The sequence below is a fragment of the Tiliqua scincoides genome, chromosome 5, assembly GCF_035046505.1.
Source record: "Tiliqua scincoides isolate rTilSci1 chromosome 5, rTilSci1.hap2, whole genome shotgun sequence".
NCBI classification, from domain to species: domain Eukaryota; kingdom Metazoa; phylum Chordata; class Lepidosauria; order Squamata; family Scincidae; genus Tiliqua; species Tiliqua scincoides.
The window spans coordinates 2,545,001-2,561,119 of NC_089825.1; the positions used below are offsets into that span (position 1 = coordinate 2,545,001).

Consider the following 16,119-nt stretch of genomic DNA (forward strand, 5'->3'; position numbering starts at 1 on the left):
TCTCTCCATCATGTGGGACTGGGTCATTTGCTCGGAGATGCGGTGCAATTAACCTGCCTGCAGAGGGGACTGCCCGTTTTGTCTCTGAGTGAGTCACTGTGCTAGACTTGCCTTCTAGTTGGAAGCCATACCTGGAATCATGATTCATACCAGAACATGGAGTAGGCTTCTTTGGGGACCAGTGCCTTACTATTTAATACTCTGAATCTTGTTTTTCCAGCCCATTTTGATGGCTCGTGGCTTCCAGAACTTTTTATGGACCCTGACCCTCAGCCATCGCTGAAAAGGAGTCATGACTCTTGCCTCTGGATGATACTGACTCATTGGTTCGAATACAGGGGGAGGTGAATCACCAGAGAGCTCTGCTCCAGGGTGATCTGGTTCACAGCTCTGCTGAGAATCAGCGGACATGAGTTCCAAGGCTCCTTCTCCCCAGGAGTTCAGAGCAGGCTTTGCCAGGGCAGCAAAACTGGACACTGTCAAACCATAGGTAAACCCAACTCCAGCAAAACCCGTGGTGGGCCTAGTTCTCATTGAAGTGGCAAACCTGTGTCTGGGCTGTACCACTTCAGACTGCAGGGGAAGACTCCCATCACTGAATGACCGCCATATAATTTATTTTTTGTAATCCCTGTATATTGAAAGCAAGCAGACTAGGAGGGGGCCTCTGTCTACTTCCCAACACATTAGTCTTCTTATGCTGACAGATAGAAAGGAGTAGTGGTCAGTCGTCCCTCTGGTGTGGCAGAACCCTGCAAGTGCCGCCCCAGCTGCAGTTGCAGGGCAGACAGAGGACTGTCTTCACTGAGGACAGGCCCAGGGAAGCCACTGCTTCTTCGGTGCCCCTGTGTAGAGATTCCTGGTGTGATATACTTTTCTTTCACTATTTTATATCAAAGGTATTTTGGGATGGGGTTTTTTGTGCGTTAATGGATTTCAACCATTTTTGTATGTTTGTTTTGGCTACTGATGTTGGCTCCCTGTCTAATTCCATCAAACCCTGCTGTGTGTTAAGGGACAGAAAAAGGGCGTCACTTTCCTGCATACTAACAGTCCCATTAAAAGTCCTTTTGGTTATTAAGCATTCTGTGGTGTTTTGGGGAGAGGCGATCTCTCTCTCTCTCTCTCTCCTTTTTTGTTGTAGTTGAAGTACAGATCAAACACGATGCTGCAGGCAACTCCCTGTTAGTTTGTCCTTTAAAACATTTATGTCCTGCCTTCCTTGCCAGAGCCGACCCAAGATAGCTAAAAATCAAAAGGAAACAACAAAAATAATGAAAAACAGGGTAAAACGATGATCATGTTGCAAAAGACAGCTCAGGGCAACACAGAGATCCATAGGGCAAAGCCCCCAGTGATGGCACTCAATTGCCAGCCACAAATTGTCCTTTTAAAGTAAAATGAAACAGCCGCATGTCAATACTGTGGCTGGAGTGGTGTGCAGTGTGGGCCAACCAGGTCTTAGTGCGGAGGGCATTCCCCAGAGCCGATGCCACTACCAAAAAGATAATGCCCCTGTTGGATGCCCCAGCAAGGACTGCCACGGGACAAAGCTGAGGGGAACCCACTCGAAAATGCATGAGAGCCTGGCATATTGCAGATCGCCCTTGCATGCCCCTCAGAATGCCTCTAGCACAGTGTTCCACCCACTTGGTGGGTTGTGACCTGATTTCTGGTGGGTCCCACAGAGCCTCTAGTGAGAACAGGGGTGATGGAAAGACCACTCATTTCCTCAAGCCCTGAGGCTACTCAACAATCAGCTGCTAATTGCCCTGCAAACAGCTAAGCTCCTGCAGTTTGCCAGCTTGTGTAAATAGAAAGAGATAAATGATGTCTTTTTTTCTAGTGTGTTTTTTCCCCCCCAAGTCCATCAATGACAGGTAGAAGAGGCAGGTGAAGGGGGTCCAATTCTATCCAGTCTTTCAGTGCCAGGGCAACTATGCCAATGGGGTGTACACTGCCTCCTGGGCTGGGGAAGCAGTCACAGAGGCCTCCTCAAGGTAAGGAAGCATTTGTTGCCTTACCTCGGAGCTGCATTGCAGCTGCCCTGGTGCTGGAAATGGGATAGGATTGAGCCCTGAGCCCCTCAAGCCTTGAAGCTGATCATTAGGGCTGCCTCATTACGGGAAAGGAATCAAGTTTTTTTTGCAAACAAACAAATAAATAAAAATATTTCTTGTAAATAAATAAAATATTGTTTCTTTCTAATTACCCTTTTAAAAAGTATCATAAAGCTCGGTGGGTCCTGACAGAGTGTCATTTTAAAAAGTGGATTCCACTGCTAAAACATTGGTGAACCACAGCTCCAGCACAACCCTCTCTCCCCGGAGCTCTCCAAGGCCTGGGTTAGAGCTGGCTGTGGGGACACATGAAAGTAATTGCGACAACTTCCTGCGTCAGGCCACTGAGAAGTGAGTCTCCAATAGACTTTAGAGCAGTTACAGACCGCAATTCCTCACATCCTGGCCCAACCCACATTCCAGATGTTTTCTGGGTTCTGGACACTCACAAGTGATAGGAAGCTGCTGCTGGTCTAGCTGGCTCAGGGGTGTCCACACTAAGCAGAGCAGAGGCAGAGGCTCCCCAGGGCCTCAGGCAGGGGTCTTTTCCCACCCCAACCTAGAGATCCTGCCTGGGATTGAACCTGGGACCTCATTTATGCAAAGCAGGTGCTCTGACAGCTAAATATGCCCCCCTGAAGCTGTGATCCCATCCGATTCCTGGGGGGCCTTCCAAAAACACTCTGGAAAGGCAACTTAGCAGACCATTACCATTCATTGCTCAAATGGTCAGGTTGTTGGCAACCTTCAGTCTTGAAAGACTATGGTATCGCGCTCTGAAAGGGGGTTCTGGAACAGCGTCTAGTGTGGCCGAAAAGGCCGATTCGGGAGTGACAATCCCTTCCACACCGGGAGCAAGTGCAGTCTGTCCCTGGCCTGTCTCCCTGGCTATGGGCCTTCCTTCTTTGCCTCTTTGCCTCAGACTGTTGGCCAAGTGTCTCTTCAAACTGGGAAAGGCCATGCTGCACAGCCTGCCTCCAAGCGGGCCGCTCAGAGGCCAGGGTTTCCCACCTGTTGAGGTCCACTCCTAAGGCCTTCAGATCCCTCTTGCAGATGTCCTTGTATCGCAGCTGTGGTCTACCTGTAGGGCGCTTTCCTTGCACGAGTTCTCCATAAAGGAGATCCTTTGGGATCCGGCCATCATCCATTCTCACGACATGACCGAGCCAACGCAGGCGTCTCTGTTTCAGCAGTGCATACATGCTAGGGATTCCAGCACGTTCCAGGATTGTGTTGTTTGGAACACACGCTCGAATGGTCAAGCAGGTGGATAAAAAGTAGGTGTCCAACTCAGTAGCATAGCCAGAACGGAGTGGTGTGGTAAGTACTACAGGCATCACAATGCACTTTGTAAGTGGCCTCCCACTTGCCCAGAGTGCACATTTACATAGCTGCCCAGAATGGCTCTGACAGTGAGTTGGAGGGCCACTTACACAGCAATTTATGGCATCTGCAGTACTTATTGCACCCCCCCTCTGGCTATCCTACTGTTCTAACCAGTTGAAGACTGGGTTGCAGGGACCAGACTAGAGCTGGGTAGATTTTATGCTGTAGATACCAAAATGCTGAAAAACTGACACAGTCCCAACACTGGTTCAAGCAAAGCAGAGTGTTGGGTGGTGCAGTACATAGAATGCAAACTGAACAGCTTTGTGTAATATATCTCAGTGGTTCCCAAACTGTAGGTTGGGGCCCACTGGTGGGTTGCAACCCAATTTTTGGTGGGTCCTGTAGCAGCTAAGCAGAGCCTCCAATGTAAAGCGCAGATAACTAATTGCTTCAAGTCCTGAGGCTATTCAAAAATTGGATAGCTGCAAATTGCCCTGCAAAGAGCTCTGCTCCTGCAGTTTTCAAGCATGTGTATATATAGGAAGATAAATGAGCATCTTTTTTCCTGGTTATTATTACTTGTAGATAAATAAATAAAAATATTATTTCTTTCTACAGTAGATCTCCTAGGTGGGTCCCAATAGAGTGTTGATTTGAAAAGTGGGTCCCAGTGCTAAAAAGTTTGGGAACCACGGATATATCTTACTTCTGTGCCATTTCTTCTCATTGTCCCAAATGAGCGGCTGGGGGTCAAGACGCCCTCTCCAGCAGTACCAGCACTGGAGAATAGTCCAGTGACTCCTCTGATTTCTGAGCTTTCCACTGGCATTGCTCAAACCCTTTTGCGCATGGCTCCTCACTAATGAGGGCTGCATCATGTGAATTTTTTTTTTCTTTAACCCATTTCTGCCTGGCCCAAAGGTACGTAATGTTGGGCAGAAATGGTTTAAAAAATGAAAATGTGCAAAAAGCTGTTTCTCCAACCAGGTCCACAAAGCTGCAAGGACTAGAAATTGAAAGTTTAAACACGCGCACACACTCTTTGTGGCGTATTAGTATACACTCAGAGCAACGCAAACACCTGCACAAGCTCAGTCTCAAGTCGTGAGTCAAAGAGGGAGTGTTTGTGCTGCTACATTGGTCCAGCCCTACCAGGGCCCCTTGTTCAGGATGGTCCCATCCACCCCTGCCAGCATTTCCCATGTGTCCAGCAGATGTTTCAGCCTCTAAAACCACTTGAACGGCTGCATCTCAGCACCACTCTCTGAAGTTGTGTCACTTTAATCAGTTGCAGAAAGGAGGCATTCATCATGCCAGGGAATATTCTGAAAAGTCAGAGAGACTCTCCAGGCACAGAAAGAGCAGCTGCAGCAGGCACAGGAAATGCCCAGAGCAGTGGTGTAGCTAGAGGGGGTGCAAAGCAGTAAGTTTTGCAGGGAGCCTCACAGCAGCAGGCCAGCTGACCCTCCCTCTCCCCATCAGAGCCATTCTGAGCAGAGGAACAAAACAGAAGCTTACACCTGGCTCCAAAGGGGAGGAGCCCTCTGCACACCCTGGTTAGGCTCCCTACAAGACTTAGCGCTTTGCACCCCCTCTAGCTACACCATTCAGCCGCATCCTGCTGCTCCCTCTCCACTCCACTTGGCTTCTCTGCCTGCTTTCCATTGACTGCAGGGACACCAGCTTCTGGAACTGCGAATCTGTCTGTCTGGATAGGTTATGGTGTATGTGGGGGGTGGACAGACTTGGAGGCCGCACCTCTTGCATCTGTGCATGTAAGTGAAGGTTCCACCTCTAGCAATATGGGGAGGGCCGGACACTGGAAGGACTCCACTGACCCTTAAAGAAACCCATCCCTACAACTCCAGAGAAACAAGATGCTGTTTTACCAGGAAGAAGCCTGGATAAAGAGGGCTGGGTGGTTCTTGTGTGCTGCTCCTTTCAGAGATGAACCCAGAACATAAGAACAGCCCCACCGGATCAGGCCATGGCCCATCTAGTCCAGCTTCCTGTATCTCACAGCGGCCCCACCAAATGCTTCAGGGAGCACACCTGATAACAAGAGACCTCATCCTGGTGCCCTCCTTTGCATCTGGCATTCTGACATAGCCCATTTCTAAAATCAGGAAGTTGCACATACACATCATGTCCTGTAACCTGTAATGGATTTTTCCTCCAGAAACTTGTCCAATCCCCTTTTAAAGGCATCCAGGCCAGATGCCGTCACCACATCCTGCAGCAAGGAGTTCCACAGACCAATCACACGCTGAGTAAAGAGATATTTTCTTTTGTCTGTCCTAACTCTCCCAACATTCAATTTGAGTGGATGTCCCCTGGTTCTGGTGTTATGTGAGAGTGTAAAGAGCATCTCCCTATCCACTCTGTCCATCCCCTGCATAATTTTGTATGTCTCAATCATGTCCCCCCTCAGGCGTCTCTTTTCTAGGCTGAAGAGGCCCAAACGCCGTAGCCTTTCAGTGCCCCAGCCCAGTAATCATCTTAGTCGCTCTCTTTTGCACCTTTTCCATTTCCACTATGTCCTTTTTGAGATGTGGTGACCAGAACTGGACACAATACTCCAGGTGTGGCCTTACCATAGATTTGTACAACAGCATTATATTAGCCGTTTTGTTCTCAATACCTTTCCTAATGATCCCAAGCATAGAATTGGCCTTCTTAACTGCTGCCGTACATTGGGTTGACACTTTCATTGACCTGTCCACCACCATCCCAAGATCTCTCTCCTGATCTGTCACAGACAGCTCAGAACCCATCAGCCTATATCTAAAGTTTTGATTTTTTGCCCCAATGTGCATGACTTTACACTTACTGACACTGAAGCGCATCTGCCATTTTGCTGCCCATTCTGCCAGTTTGGAGAGATCCTTCTGGAGCTCCTCATAATCACTTCTGGTCTTCACCACTCGGAAAAGTTTGGTGTCGTCTGCAAACTTTGCCACTTCACTGCTCAACCCGGTCTCCAGGTCATTTATGAAGAGGTTGAAAAGCACCGGTCCCAGGACAGATCCTTGGGGCACACCGCTTTTCACCTCTCTCCGCTTTTCACTATTTTCACTTTTCACTTTCTCTCTCTCTTCTCTCTCTGAAGGCTTCAGAGAAAGGACAATGGCACGAAAGGGGAACACACGTGCTTGAGAGCATCATGCCTTGAAAGCAGGGGCATCCTGGCCCTGGCCTTGATGATCAAAGGCCCCAAGAGCAGAACAGCTGGGGAAGCATCTGTTGCTAATGGAAGCCAGGCTGGGAAACTGGATCCAGAGTGGGGGAGGGAGGGGGAGCAAAATGTCAGCTGGAGGAGAGATGGGGCACCAAGAAAGTAGCTCCATTCCCTCCTGCACTCCCCCCCCCCCCCCCCCCCCGCAGCTACACACAAAATGGAGTCCTTTGGAATGAATCAGCAAAGGTATAGGAGCAGGAATGTCATGGTGGGGGAGGGAGGGAAGGACAGCATGTGACCTACTTTGACAAGTGTTCCGGGTTCCTCCACCTTGAGAGGTGCAACTGAAGTGGGTGTGGAAGGGAGGCCTTTTCCAGGGTGGCAGCAGCACCAACACTGTAGCACCTCCTGATCCTTGGGGGACTCGCTACCCCCTCTTTGCATGCAGACTCCCAACCAAAGCAGTGCTGGACCTCGACCTCCTGGCCTCTGAGATGGAATGCTAAATGCTGCCCCCGTCTCAACCTGGTGACAAATAGGACTACTATTTTCTACCTTCAATAGGATCTGTACAAGTCCTGCACTATACAACAGTGGTTCTCACACATTTAGCACTGGGACCCACTTTTTAGAATGAGAATTTGTCAGGACCCATCAGAAGTGATGTCATGACAGGGAGTGACATCATCAAGTAGGGAAATTTTTAACAACCCTAGGCTGCAATTCTACCCACACTTACCCAGGCGTAAGTCCCATTAACTATCATTGTTAAAAGCATATACATAGTAGCTTGTTAAAAGTACAGGTCAGTAACATTTCCCCTAATGCAGTTACATACCACGGTAGCATCAAGTCTAACAGATTCAAAATAAAATATTTAAATAAATGAGAACCCACCTGAAATTGGCTTGTGACCCACCTAGTGGGTCCCGGCCCACCATTTGAGAAACACTGCTATACAAGTTCAATTTCTTCATCCTTATCCTGAATGGAGATGAAACTTCAGTGCCTGCAAAGGCTCAGGTCCCTCTTCACCCCTTGTGACCACTGCTGTTCTCTGTTGCTTCCCCCCCTTTCAAACCTTAGATTGCAAGTTCCTTTGGGCTGGGACCTAGGCAGCAAAAATGCCTCTGGGCTATTCACAGCCACAGCAGGATTGTGATAGTCCCATGTGGTGTTTATGCCCAGCAAGTGGCATTTTAGAAGTACATTGCCTCTGAACATGGAGGTTCTACTTAACTGTAACAGCTGATAGCTCTTGATAAAGCTACATTGCTCCATGAATGCAACTAATTCCTTTCTACAGTCACCACACCTTCAGACTCTGAATGGCCACACCACAGGCATCAGTACTTTTCGAGGTGCAAATAAGCACACTGTGAAACAATGCATTTTTATTTTATTTAAAACATTTCATTTCTCTCCCCTGCCTTTCCAGGCCCCACTCATTCTGTACCTTTTAAATAGGACTCCCCAGGGTAAAAGTGCAGAGGTGGTGCCAGAGCTGCGGAGAAGGGGGCTGGCTTCCCCCCCACCTCACCTGCTCCTTTCCCCTGGCCCACCTGGTCTTTCCCCTAGGCAGCTGGGAGGGTTTGGTGCCCATGGTGGCAAAGCATGAGGGTTTGGGAGTCTGGTTTCCTCCCCTTTCTTCCTCCAGCAGCGCTGAAGGAAGGGGCTGCTGCTGCTCCTGTTAACTCTCAGTGTGTTGGAAAGAGAATTGGAGGGCAGACCAAAGTGGCCTGGTGGGCAGTGGACTGCAGGGTGATGTGCAGTGATGGGCCCCCCTCATCTGCCACCCTCTGCAACTCACTGCTCAAAATGGCCACGTCAGTTGCCCTCATTGCTGCGCCCACCCTGTGCAGGGCACCCCTTGCAAGGCGTCTTGGGAGTTTCTCACGGAGGAGCTGCCCATGCAAAATGGCCACTTCTGTCTGGCAACTGCAGGGCTCTGGAAACTGGCTTGCGGCGGCTGTCATGAGCAGCGTGAAGGTCATGAATAAGTACGTGTTAGGCCTAGGTTGGCATGTGAAGCCTGAACCAAACTAAGACAGTGTAACTGAGAAGTTGCTAGCAGTTCCCAGCTACAAGAATGTGAATATATAAACAAAAGGATCGTTGTCTCTCCTTTGCTGGCCAGAAAGGACAGATAACAAGAATCACAACCCACTGGAATGTTTAGCACCTTAGTAGACAGAGAGGTGCCTGATCAAGCATGATGGAGTGCAGCTGTGGATCTCCAGTTGGGAGGGGTAAGAACTAGGAGAAGAGCAGCCAGGCCAACTTCCAGAAGGTTCTGTTCCACAAGGGTCTGATTGGACAGTCTAAATAAGTATGAAGTCATCTCAGTACTATTAGCATAAGAAGTATAATAATGAGTGCCCATGGGGTGTGAGGGCCTTCTTGAACAGAGTTTTTGGGTGCAACATCCTGCACGCGTGTGAGCTCTTGTCCATCATGGGCACCTGGCCCTATAGGTAGCCCTGGAGCTAAGAGATCTACAAGAGTAACTGACCCAGGTGAGAGATGTTTTAATAGAGAGAGCCAGCTAGCTTTATTATTTTACTGCTGATGTGTTTCCTAGATGTTTACGCCTCTAGCATTTCCTGCCTTATGTAACCTTATGTATTTAATAAACTAAAATCTCTTTTACCAAGTTGTTTCATTGCCTGTTGGGGACAAAGGTTCAGAATCCTGCCTAGCCGTTTAGCAAGCTACCAAGTGCTCATTGAGGTCTAGTAACTTGAGGACTGAAGCTTTAATTGGAAAAAGAGCTCAGTGCCTGCAACGGATAGAGTTAAGCCTAGAGGGTCTCAGTGTCCCTGGACTAAGGCACTGGCACATACAGGGTGGTTGCAGTACTACTGGGCAAGGGGCCTTGAGGGCTTTAGGGTTCAAAAACCAAGAACCCTAAGCACACACCCCCCCCCTTTGTTTACAGGCCTAACATGTACTTATTCATGAGAGTGAACAAATGTGGACTTCACAAGCCCAGGGTGGGGAGAGCTGAGCCTCACCACTGGATGGGGTGGGACTGGAAGAAGCATTTCTCCCCTCAAGGGTTTTACTGATTTTAATGCAGAGGGTGGGTGGGTGGGTGGGTGTGTGTGTGTGTGTGAGAGAGAGAGAGAGATCCAATAACAGATGTGAGGAGCAGCCCCAGGGTTAATTCAATGGCGCCCACTTGACATGGCCAGCGTTCTTTGCTATTGTCTTTATTTAAGGAAGACATGCCTGGTGGCACTGCGCCAAAACAAGTAACAGCTGAGGCAGCAGAGGAGGAAGAGATCCCACTTCCCATCTAGCACCTGCCTTTGGCCTGCTAACAGGGCAACATTCCAGAACAACCTCACGTGCCCCTCCAAAGGGAGGTGCCTGACGCCCAGCAGCTGCATCCAGTGCTCTTTGGCCCACTGCTCACTCACCACTCCTGGTGTCTTTTCCTTGCACAACGGGATGCTTTTGACCCCCTGAGACCAAACCCACCTACAAGACTTGGTCACCTCTCCCTCTCCTGAGGGTGCCATAAAAGTTATAAAATGGGCACTTTCCTCACCAATACAGCCAGCTCCAGCCGCCTTGGCAGCAGAGGAAGGGTGGCAGGTGCTCTCCCCCCATACCCAGTGATAGCTCTGCTTCTACCCGTCTCAGTCCCGACTGGAAAAAAAAAACACCAAACGGAAGAGGGAGTGGGAAGGAGAAGAGGGGCTGAAGCCTCCCCCTGGCTCTTCTCCTCCACACTTCCTCTTCTGCTAGCCCCCTTACTTTCTCCAAACTAAGTAGGAGCAGTGGAGTGAGTGGGTGGGTAAATAGGGTGGGCCGTGGCGTGGGGTTGCCTCTGAGGTTGTGTTACCTGAGGCAACTGTCTCAGGATCCAATCCCACCCCATTTTCCAGTGCCGGTGCAGCCATGCCAATGGGGCGCGCACTGCATCCCTCGGTGGGGGCGCCGTCACAGAGGCCTCCTCAAGGTAAGGGAACATTGTTCCCTTTCCCTGGGGCAGGAGCTGGAAAGCTGGATAGGACTGGGCCCCCAGTCAGCCTCAGGGATGGGCCGCTCCCCCCCCAGAGCAGTTTTAGGGCTCACTGGCCAGACCTCCTCTGTGGCAGGCCAGGCAGACCCTCCTGCGTGCGCTCCCTGGAACATGCAAGGGGAGGTGGGAGTGTGCCACTTCTGGCAGACCAGGTCCGGACCGACCTGGCCCGAGAGCAGGGCACACCAGGGTCACAGCACACCACCTCCTCATCCACCCAGCTGGGGCGGGGGCACAACCCTACTCCAAGCAGGTGGGTGCTGCCAGCACCCCCAGAGTACAAAGGCTGCAGTGCAGCCCCACCCCCTCAGCCCACTCCAAGCACCACCACAGGTGTGGGGCCCGCTGCTGCTGCCCTGCTGTGCACCCCCCTGTGCTCTGGCAGGGAGCAGCCAGTGGTTCTGCTGTCTCAAGGGTTGAGGAGGGGTCGTCCTTGCACAGAAGGGGGAGGGTTCAAAAGAGGGAGGATCAAGACTGCAGCATGGGGAAAGAGGGCTGGACTGCCCTCAACCTTGGATGGGCTGCTGCAGCTGCAGCTACTTTTACCAGAAAACTAAGGGGGGAGTGCCAGCTGCAGAATCTGAACGGAGCATGTTTTGTCATGGATGCATGTAGAACATATGAAATATCTGTATGTAGCTCTGTGCCCACGTGCACTTCTCTGTCACTTGGAAGCTCCCATCTCACCACTTGCAAGGCTGGCATTTGGGGGGGGGGGTTCCAAGTTCCTGCTGATCCTTTCCTCTGACCAGCATCCCTTCTATTCAGTGGCGTTCCTGGGGGTCTCGGCGCCCACTGGACCACCTTTATAGGAGACGACGAGATGGGCACCCTAGAGCGTAAGTGGAGGGGCGGCTCAGTTGGCGCTCAGGCGCTGATGGAGGGGCAGCAAGCTGCCTCTCCGCAGCGCTCCTGGGCGCTCCTCCTGGAGGGGGTGGGGCGAGGCTCCGAGGTGCCCCTGGAGGGTCGGCGCCTGGGGCTTTTGCCCCGCTTGCCCTCCCCAGGTACACCAGTGCTTCTATTAAACCTTTACAGGTGGGGAGGAAGACAGGATAGAAGTTCATTAATGATGTATGGTGTGGAGAAAAGGCAGAGAGAGACTTTTTTCCTCACTCTCCCATAATACCAGGACTGGGCATCGTCTGTGAAATCGACTAGCCAGACATTCAGAACAGACAAAACGGAATTCCAGCTCTATGCAACACCCCATTAGTTTCAGGGATTTGCTGCCACAAGATAAATGGATCGCTAGTGGTGCCACTGGCTTGGAAAGGAGAATCTGACCATCTCCTCCTGCTCCAGCAATGGCCACTGGCCCTGATGGCTAAGTGGAGCTTCTGCAGGCCACACAGGGCCCGCTGCTGGGGCACAGGCAGTCTTTTCCTTCTTTGCGGTCACGAGAACATTCCCTGCCCCTCCTCTGATGCTATGCACACTCTCCAACACACACTTGGTCCAAAGAGCAGCTGAAAATTCAAAGCTGTTTTGTTTTTTCATTACCATTTTATTTAATTTTTTATTATTTTTCCTTTTACATAAAAACTTCAGTAAAAATTGAATAAAGTAAAATGATTTAAGCAGTAAAATCAATCTTATCAACAGAGCACATGGCCTGCCAGAAACCCTGAGGCGGCCTGTTTGCAAATATTTACATGATAACAGATTAAACCTTGCAGAGAACAAAAACAAAAAAAGGAAAAGAGGGAGAGAGAACCTCTCAAAACTATTCTTACAAAGTGTTCCCATGATATCAACACGTTGGGCTAAAAGAAAAGCTCAATATATTCACATATACGTTAAAATATCATACAGATCTCAAGTGGGGAGATGGGATGCGCCTGCAGGTCATTGCGCTTCAACAGCACCGCCAGATTTGCGCTTGCTTGCAGCAAGGACGCACGGAGCAGACAGGACAGTGGCCTCCCGGCTGTGTCATGTGTTTCTTCAGCTGCTCCCGCTTGCCTCTTCAGATCAGACTCACCATACCAGCTTTGTGGGGCGGTGACGGAGAAGACGCTTCAAAGAGCCAGAAATCCCATGGAGAAAAGCATCTGAGGCAGGCAGACTGGCTCCTGAAGAGGGAGAACTTTTTCCTTCTGTGATCACTCCAAGTCAGTGTCCTCCTTGGGTTTGTAAACAGCCCCAAATTTCTGCATGTACTTCTTGATGTACTCCTTTGTCTTGTGTTTCACATTCTCATTGCACTCCAGGTCTTCAGGAGTTTTGCAGTACTTCAACTCCTTGTTCATCACTCCGTGGGTCAGCTGGGGATAAGGGAGAGAGAGAGAGAGACAACACAGAGACACAGTGAGAAGGGGCCCTAGGGCTTCCTGCAGAAGAGAGATGAAATTATTTCTGAAATGATTCTGTCCCAGAGATGGGACACTACCTGCTTTCTTGGTACCCTCCCCCCCGGAAATATTGCTGCCCTGCCCCCCAGCAAACACCCGGGGGTTGTTGGTGGGTTGCTGCAATTCTCTACAGGAATTGAGGGTGGCGGCTCAGTCAGGACATTATTACATATTACAACCATGGCTAGCTGTTATCAAAATTTAGAACCCAAACCATGGATTGCACTTCCAAACATACAACAACTGCTGAGAGCTGGTGGGTTGCTTTGGTCCTTCAGGCACTTCAGTAGTTAAAAAATTCACAGCCCAATCCTAACTGAACCCCTGGGCGGTGATGCAGCAGCACCAGCGCAGGCCACACTGCATCTCATGGAGGATTCTTGGCTGCTGGAGGTCTCTGGGATAAGGACACATGTGTCCTCAGCAGCCACAACAGGTCAACTTGAACTTGTGCCAGCAATATTGCTGGTGCAAGTTCACCTTGATCCATGCAGGCAGATCAGATTTAAGAAAGGAGCCAGATTCGACATGCACTACTACTGCAGAACCCTCCTACGCCTAATCCATCAACACACACCCAAATCTCCTCCCCATTCTGCCCCCTGTGCAAGGCTTCTCTGCTCCCATGGGCGTTACTACACAGGCACATGCAGGAAGGCTCCACCCTTAATGCTGGCACACCAATTCGCTGCACTGCCACGAAGCACTTTAGACTGTGCCAGCAGAATGCCTGTTTCACCAGTGCAGGCCTTGGATAGGACTGGGTCATCACTCTCACCTCTAAAGTGAAATCGCTCTGGAGGAAGTCAATTAAAGTTAGCACAAATCATGGTTTCAGATTCAAATCATGGTTTGTGTATGAAAAGATATGTCCTGTATGTTGAGCTTCTCATCCCAGGCATGTGATTTTAGCTAGGTTTGTGGCAGCCAACAGAAGATCAAATGTCAGCAGTTCCTTCAGGATGACTCATCTGTGCAAGCATGAGCACAAGACAAATCTGACTCTGGGAACCTCTGACTGAGGAACCTTTCAAAGCACAGGCTGGGTAAAACGGAGATGGCACAGGGGCACCTCTTTGCTCACAGGAGGGGGAGGAAACAATACACCTCTGGTTCACTCCCCACCACCAAGCTCCTAAACCTGTTACAAAACAGGAACTTCAACTCAGCAAGTGTTGAAGCTCTCCTCCATTCCTGACTGAAAGACAGAGCAGGGTCTTCTCTGGGGTAGTGTTCAGAAATCTGCCATGTCAGCTCCCCAGTTACACTTTCAACAGGCAAAGATGTTTCTGCTTACAACATTTCAATACTGCTGAATATGGAACTGAATGTTTAACATCTTTGTCTGGAACTTTATTTAAATATAAATAAGCCAAGTGCATTTTTAGCTGTTGTATTTCTGCAAGTTGCTACGTGTGGATTTCTGAACAGAAAAAGGACTTAAATTTATACAAATTAAAAGATTGAGTCTCTTCTCACAGCCTCAGTCACAGCCTCAGCTGGCCCAAACCTGCATAGGAAAGAAAATGAGAGACAATGCCCTGGTGGTAGCCTGGCAATTGATGACCCTGTTCTTCCTGGGGCCTTTGCCTTTTCCAGGGTAGGTGCTCAACTAGGCCATTAAGGAGCGGCTCTAGCAAGCAGCAGGCAAGCGTATGGTCACCCACAGGCCACCAACTGCCCACCCCCACTTTAAGACAGCCCTGAGACTGCTGGTTATGAGCACAGACAACATGTGCTGTTCAAACAGCAGTCAAGCAACGCGGGGCCTTGGGCTGGCCCTCCTAAGAGGGAATTTGGCACAGGCTTCAAAGGCAGCACTTCATCTCCAAATGGTGCTGCAGGCACACACAACTCCCATTTCCACTCTTCACACTCACATGCCTATTACGGCTCTTTCCCTCACCACAGCCCTCAGTTATACACGCACACACCAGTCTTCCCTCCACTGGCTTCTCAAACTCTTCCCCACTGCAACCCCAGTCAAATCCTCACCACATCACACTGGCCCTTGAAGATGGTTCAGAAAGCAGCAGCCTGCATTCCTGCCAACACATATTTAGCAACAGCAAGGGTTACCTTCCGTGCCAGGTGCTTGAAATCCTCCGTGGTGGTGATCCGTCCAACTTTGCAGTCTGGCTTGCGATAGGGGTTCAGGCATTGGACAATGAACTGAGACATCTGGGGAGAAATGGGAGAAGGTATCAAGTAACCATTTTTAATGCTGTTGGCAATTTCCTCAAAACCCAGAAGAAGAAACTGAACCATGACCCACATCTTCACTGTGGGTGACTTTGCATTAGGAAAGCTGCTCTGCCCTCATCATTGGCTCCTGGGTGACTGTTTATTTAACATTTCTCTGGCCCATTTTCAGACATTCGACAGGCTCTTTAAAATGGCATGGAAGGAAACCCACCAGCTGGAGAACTTTCTTGGCACCAGAGCAGAAAAGGTACTTGCGCCCAAACACGAGACAGAAATAACTAATGTTAGCCCTGAGGTCCTCACCTCCTTCCGGAACACTTCTTTGCTCTTCTTTGCCAGTTCACTTGAGGTGTCAGCCTCTGCTGTTTTGGGCTTTTTGGAAGACTGGGAAGAGTGAAAAATACAATTCAGTTAGTTCTGGCAGTACCCATTTTATTTATACAGGAGGAAACATACGGGTTGTCCAAGAACAATTCTTTAGGGAAAAACATTAACAAGGTGAAAGGACGAGAGAGGGTTTTGCGCCCACTCCAAAGCTTCTCTTGCCAGAACGGCCACCTGGGTTGGAATCCAAGTTCCCTATAAACTAGGAAATGAAGAATTGGCAGCAAAACCCTTATCTGAGGACCAGAGAAATAAACAAGGCACTGCCTTATACAGAGTCAAACCATTGTCAGAATGCTCTGAACTCTTGATAAGAAGTTTGTAAAAATATTTTGCTGCACGGGAACGCTGGGCAGCATTTAAACATCTTCTAACTTTGTCTTTCACAAATTTAAAAAGCTCATTTGATACAAACATATTGTGTTATAAACTGGGACAGCCAACTAGTAAACCCTGCTGTATGCGTTTTGGTATTCCCACAGGGGAAGAGTCAATGCTTCACATGCAGAAGAGCCCAAGATCAAAGATCAACCCGTGGTGAGGACCCTGCCAGTCAGCAGAGACACCAGTGAGCCAGATGAA

The 16,119-nt window shown here is 49.7% G+C and overlaps 1 protein-coding gene across 3 annotated transcripts in view; it reads right to left on the bottom strand.

Moving 5' to 3' along the window:
* Positions 1-12,104: 12,104 nt before the first annotated feature.
* The window catches only part of SETD2 (SET domain containing 2, histone lysine methyltransferase), a 77,754-nt gene continuing 73,739 nt past the window's right edge, over positions 12,105-16,119 (bottom strand). For all 3 annotated transcript variants that reach the window (XM_066627847.1, XM_066627846.1, XM_066627845.1), the window contains 3 exons: positions 15,457-15,537; positions 15,028-15,129; positions 12,105-12,861 (listed from right to left, as the gene is read on the bottom strand). In XM_066627847.1, coding sequence (XP_066483944.1) covers positions 12,700-12,861; positions 15,028-15,129; positions 15,457-15,537 — 345 coding nt within the window. In that variant the 3' untranslated portion in view covers positions 12,105-12,699. The remainder of the gene's footprint in view (positions 12,862-15,027; positions 15,130-15,456; positions 15,538-16,119) is intronic.